The sequence below is a fragment of the Micromys minutus genome, assembly GCF_963924665.1.
Source record: "Micromys minutus genome assembly, chromosome: 21".
Taxonomy (NCBI): Eukaryota; Metazoa; Chordata; class Mammalia; order Rodentia; family Muridae; genus Micromys; species Micromys minutus.
In genome coordinates this window covers 51550180-51555971 of record NC_137956.1, presented here as the reverse complement: position 1 = coordinate 51555971, position 5792 = coordinate 51550180, and the positions used below count along the sequence as shown (strand labels likewise).

General features: G+C 50.8%; 1 protein-coding gene across 1 annotated transcript; it reads right to left on the bottom strand.

The window, feature by feature from the left end:
* Positions 1–3014: 3014 nt before the first annotated feature.
* TMEM42 (transmembrane protein 42) lies at positions 3015–4943 on the bottom strand. Its single transcript, XM_080934245.1, has 3 exons — positions 4756–4943; positions 4110–4256; positions 3015–3591 (listed from the first exon to the last, which is right to left on the bottom strand). Exons 1-3 carry the CDS (start codon positions 4924–4926, stop codon positions 3457–3459), a joined length of 453 nt encoding a protein of 150 aa, XP_080790371.1. The 5' UTR covers positions 4927–4943; the 3' UTR covers positions 3015–3456.
* Between the last annotated feature and the right edge of the window lie 849 nt (positions 4944–5792).

Genomic DNA, 5792 nt, shown 5'->3' with positions numbered 1-5792 from the left:
CACCTGCCTCTTCCTCCTGAGTGCTGGGACTAAAGATTTTACATCATCGCCAGGATTTACAGCCTGTTCACATGGAGACACTCTTAAGTTGATGCTAGCTTGTGTCAAGTTGACATAAACTAGCCAGTACAGGATGGAGCTAAGTGTGGACTGGGCGGTGGTAATGTGGTACTGTACAAGGAGAGGTCACAGATAGATCCAGGGGTGTGATGCTCTGGACAGGAGAGCCTGAGCCCCTGCCCTTGGGCAGAAACTGTAGCGTGCTGTGTTTGAGAATCTCAGTTCTGCTGCTCTCTACTAACCTTACCCTACTTCAGGCTGCCTAGCTTTCCAAGCTGCCAGCTCTTCTTCTAAGTCAGCATCTAGGAAGACAAAGCATGAGTAGGAATCGTCCCTGTCCCTTGTAGAGTCAACACGAAAGCACCATTCGGTACAGATCCTCAAACCCAGCCGGACGCAGCTCTTGTTTCGATGATTACAGTCTTTGGAGGGCCAAGGCACGAAGACTAGCTGAGTTCTGTAATGAGACCATCATAAAAACAGAACCAGGATTTCCCCAAGCCTAATTTTTAAAAATATCCAAAGATACAAAAGAAGACATTTCCCCACGGAAGATACATAAGGGACTGATAAGCTAGAAAAGATGCTTGACATGGTTTCTCACCACAGAAATGTAAATTAGAGGCACACAAGACACCGCTAGGATGGTTGTGACAGGGTCAATAATTTTCCCCACAGCTTCTTGAGTCTGCAGCGAGATAGGCCTCTGCAAATGCACGCTGGGGACGCCTCTGCAAACGCTGAGCAGCAGCAAGCATTCATCAGTCTCTCTAGCTGCGGGTGCAACGTGGCCAACTGCTTCCACTCCTGCATGACGGACAGGTCGAACCCTTCAACTGTGGATTTTGTCAGAGTATTTGGTTATAATAAAGAGATGGACAAAGGTGGAGGGGCTGGCCATGATCAAAGTATTTTGTTCGTATGTTAATGTCATAATTAGTGCACAACTGACCCATGAACAGAGAAAGAAGGATAATGGTAGTCTGCCAAGTGGAGTGATTGGTACCCTCGGATGTGGGTGGCGGGACACATGGTGCAGCCGCTGTACCACAGTACAGTTGTTCCTCGAAGAGTTACACAGGAACTCTAGCACTCAGGAGGTGGGTGCAGGCAGATCTCTGTGAGTAGTGTGCAGCTCACTCAGGTCTACAGAGCAAGTTCCAAGATGGCGAGGACACCATATGGAAACTGTCTTAAGAATAAGAAAACAAAGAGACCTAGTTAAAATGAATTAATGTGTGTCCTGGTGATTCCGTTTCTAGAAATATGATCAGTAGAGTTGAAATAGAATACTGGTATTCCCACCCATATTAAATAGCCCCAAAGCAAGGGCGCAGGGGGCACCTGTTTCTACATGTGATATCAATCCACAGACAGAATGGTTGACCTGCAAGATAGAACAGGACTGAGCCACGGAGGGGAATGAGGTACTAAAATGGGCTACATTAGAAAAAAGTTTTAGAAGCAGGATTTTAAGTGGAAAAAAACCCCACTATATAAAATATCTAGAGGGCTGGAGAGATGGCTCAGTGGTTAAGAGCACTGACCGCTCTTCCAGAGGTCCTGAGTTCAAATTCCAGCAACCACATGGTGGCTCACAACCATCTGTAATAGAATCCAATGTTCTCTTCTGGTGTGTCAGAAGAAAGCTACAGTATACCAATACACATAAAATAAATATATCTTTAAAAAATTAAATATCTAGAGTAAGCAAATTCATAAAACAGAAGCATTTGTGGTCTCAGGGACTAGAGTGGGGGTGGGGCAGACAGTAGCTGCTGATGTGTATGATGCTCTTTGAGTAGTGAGAAATGTTCTGGAATTATAATAATAGCTGAAAATCTTGTGAATATGCTAAAAAAAAAAAAAAACCTTCTGAGCTGCACCCTTTAAAATATCAATAAATAAGAAGCAAGAACAGAAAATGGTAGCTGCCCGATGAAGGCCACAGACCATGGAACCCGATGTTCAATCTCTGGCTCTGAAGCAAACACAGTAACACTCGCAGTCATTTGGAATGCACACCAGAAAGCCAAATACTGTCTTGTAGCCTATCCTTTTTGCAAAAGAAGCACTCACTGCAACCAAGGCAGGGACTCTCCCGGTCTTCTCAGGTGACTGCTGAGGCACACCTTGCTGCTTTCCAGAAAACGCACCCTTCGTAGAAAAACGTTTTGACCCTGTGGTTTTATGTCCGTAGAGTTAATATCAAGCATTTCTATGCACCCCACAGGTCCAGGTGAAGGCAGGGGCCCCTGAGGACAGTGCCTGGGTCAAGACGGACTTCTGATCTGCATGATGTCTTGCCCACCGTCGTTAGCTGTGTGTTACTCCACCGGCCTCTGAGACTTGATTTCACCTAAGAACATCTTCCTCATAGAGTGGTCAGGACACTTCAATTTGTCAAAGTGGGCTAAGCAACCGGTATTCTGTGAATCACAGTTTTGTCCTTGCTCCCATGAGAGTTAAAGGACTTTAGAACTAGGAGCAGAGGTTGTTGCTAGGAGCAGGGTAGGTAAAAGCAGTCTAGGGCAGAAGAGAAAACAAACACAGAAGCACACAGCAGAATCGGACCTGGTGGAGCTGCAAACCTTCCCATACTGGCTGCCTGGTGTTGACTCTGGTACACAGGAACAGAAGAAATGTGAGGAGAGAAACTACCGTGGGAATGTGAGAGGTTGGGCAGCAGCTAGCAGAAGCAGTGGACCTGTATCAGTAAGTTCTTCCTGTCGCCTGGACTGGTGAGTGTGGAGAAAAGGTGATGATCTTGGAGGAGGCACGGGGTCTCCACGTGTGCACATTACTCCATTGCCCCAATTCTGAGAACTCGGCTAACTGGCTGCAGACCCTTACCACCAAGTGGGAAAGAATTCAAATTTCATATCCAGTAGCTTTAACTTACAAGTCGGTGTTTATTAACCCAAGCTCCCTTTCTTTTGCTGTGGACTCATAGGCATGCCAGACTGCCTGAGGCAGGGCAAACTTGAGTCTGTTTTTTTTGTTCAGGAAGCCCTGCCAGCTGTCAATGCTGGGGTACATGAAGGGCCCTGGTCAGGTAGCAGGGTTCTAATCACATGGGTTTTTGCTTTTCAGGTACCTGCCATGTTGCTGTGCAACCCAAGTCTTCCAGGACTCTGGTGCACAAGAGCCAAGGCACTGTACTGACACTGAAGAACTTGGGTTTCATGCTGTGGTGGTTACGTACTCCTTAGAGGAACTAATGCTTTAACCTTCCAGGCGGTGAGGTGGTCAGAGGCCAGTGGCAGGTCCGGCGTCTCCCCGTGGCTGACAGTCAAGGGCTGCACTTCCAGGCTGCCCCCGAAGCTGTCTCGCTTGCCAACCCATGGCTGGGTATCATGGTTATCTTTTACAGTGGGTCTGTCCAATCAACCGCCATCACTGCTGTTTGCTAGCCTTCTGGGCGGGTGGAAGTGTCCTGTGGATCAGCATGAGCCCACAGAGGATGAGGAACACCCCTCCCCACCACAAGATCTCCTGGCATTCTCCATACAGCACGTAGCCTAGGATGGCCTGTGGGAGAGACAGCTGTAAGGGGCCTGGCCTACCCTGGTAGGGTCCACCATTCCTTGGCTGACTTCTTCCTAAGGGGGGTAGAGTACAAAGTCTGGTGCTTCACATTCCGCTACCACCTTCTCGATTGATCCATGTATTTCTGTCTCCTTGGAAGTCAGAGGTTACCCCAGTTGAGCACTGGGGCTCATCGGGCCAGCAGGTAGGGCCAGCACATAGCTAGTACCCCGTAATCATAAACCCAAGCTAGGCTATCTTCCAACTCAAGACTGGGTTCCCCTGTCTTGATTCAGGCCCCCTAAGCCCCATAGCTACTGTTAAGAGTATCTGGCCAAAGGGCTTCAGATAGCTGGTGTTAACCCAGTGTGACAAAGGTTTCACTTTTTTCATATTTAACTGTTCCTTGCCTGGAGCCAATCCAACCTTTACTTCCTGTCCCTTCTAGGGCCTGGAAAAGCTGGGGTTTCCCAAGAACAGCTCACCCAGAACCCTAAGAACAATGTCACCAGGCTACTCACCGAGCAAAGTATGTTCGAGAAAGTTACTGTGACAGACGCGATGGCTGAAGACATGGAGAAGCTGAGCCCCCGGCTAAAGAAGGTCCACATCAGAGAATTGGTGCTTGCCATGGCAATAGTGCCCAAGACACATAGGCCAATATTCACCTGCAGGAGAAAGTGTTTAGCTACAGCTGAAACCACCATGAGCAACAACCTTGAAAGACGGGGATGGGGGGGGGGGGGGCTTTAGAAGTCTCCTACAAAGTATATGCTGACCCCGATTGACAGAATGAGGAATTTGCCTGCGGACGGGGAGAGGGTTATCTTCCATGAAGACCTCAAAGTTCTTGTGGCTGACTGGTTTTCTGGAAAGGGATGACTACATCGCCAGAAATATAAATAATCAAGCATGCCCCTGTCCAGGTCAGGATCGAATTCTCCGCTGCAGAAGTTGGCTTGACCACGGGCAAACCTCCGCAGGCACGCAGTCAGGACAGGAAGAGATGGGCAACCGGTTACCTCACCTTGGGTGTCGCGTGCTGAAAAGGGCTAGGGCTAGGGGGCTTAAGCTAAGAGGTGGGCTTGGAGGTCCTGCCTGGGCGCCGGCGGGAACCGAGCTTCCGCCGCCCTGTCCCCGCCCCCACGTGGCTCCCCCGGGCCGCACCTGGCTCCCGAAGGCCAGCTTGGCGGAGGCGGCGGCCAGGGCCCCGAACGCACCGGCGCACAGGCAGTTGAGCACGCCCCAGAAGCGGCGCCGCATCGCGCCTTTCTGTAGGCGAGCGGGTAACTCCACCGGTGAGTCCGGGTAAGCGGCCGCAGACACCCGGGCCACCATGAGGCTCGCTGCGCCCGCCGCGGCCGACTGCCGAGCGCGCCGCCGCCGGAGCTCGGCGAGGGCGGGGCCAGGCCGGTGAGGCGAATCTGCCGCTGTGGGGAATCCGGAGCCCCGACGAGCCTGCAAAGGAAGGGGACCTGGAGCCGAGACCCAGCGACGGAGGAGAGCCTGCGGCTCCGACGAGCCTGGGGGATGGGAATCTGGTAACGAGGACCAGGCGCCACCGAAGGAAACGTGCAGCTACTGTGAGAGGAATCTGCTGCTGCTGAACTTGGGGAGCAGGGGGGAGGCGTGTAACTCAGAGGCGAACCTGCCAAAGAAGTAACCCTGTTCCTGAAAAGGATCCTGCGGTCAAGGAAAGCCTACTGCTGAGAAGGCGGGGTGGTCTGTAGCTCCACATGTGCCACTTTCCATGAATGCCCGCCTAAAATGCAGATCCTGAAGCCAATCTGCACGTTCAAGGCACCTCTGCTCCCTCGTGAATGCAGGGGATGATGCATCTGGAGACGGGCCGCTCAAGACAACGTGGGTTGGGAAAACTGCTAAGAGAATAATGTCATTTGTTAATCACTCTGCCTGGACCTTCAGAACCACAGTCATGTCTAAAGTCCATGAGTAATCGAAAACAACAACAACAACAAACCTAAAAAGCAAAACCGTGTCATCTACTGTCGGCAATCCCAGATACTGAGGATGCTCAGGCAGTGCAAGTTCATGGTCATCCAAAGCAATGTAGGGAGACACTGCCTCAGTTAAGGAGAGGGATGGGCAGCCAGGCACACACCTGAATCCTAGCACTTCTGAGTTTGAGGCCAGCCTGTCCAACATAGCAGGTACTAGGCTAGCCAAGGACTTTTTGAGACTAT

Excerpts from the sequence above, each read along its gene's own strand:
- TMEM42 (XM_080934245.1), bottom strand. The coding sequence starts at position 4,926 with ATGGTGGCCCGGGTGTCTGCGGCCGCTTACCCGGACTCACCGGTGGAG. Across the intron at positions 4,257-4,755 it reads AGCTGGCCTTCGGGAGCCAG|GTGAATATTGGCCTATGTGT; the intron begins GTGCGGCCCGGG and ends TTTCTCCTGCAG. Across the intron at positions 3,592-4,109 it reads TCTCGAACATACTTTGCTCG|GCCATCCTAGGCTACGTGCT; the intron begins GTGAGTAGCCTG and ends TCTCTCCCACAG.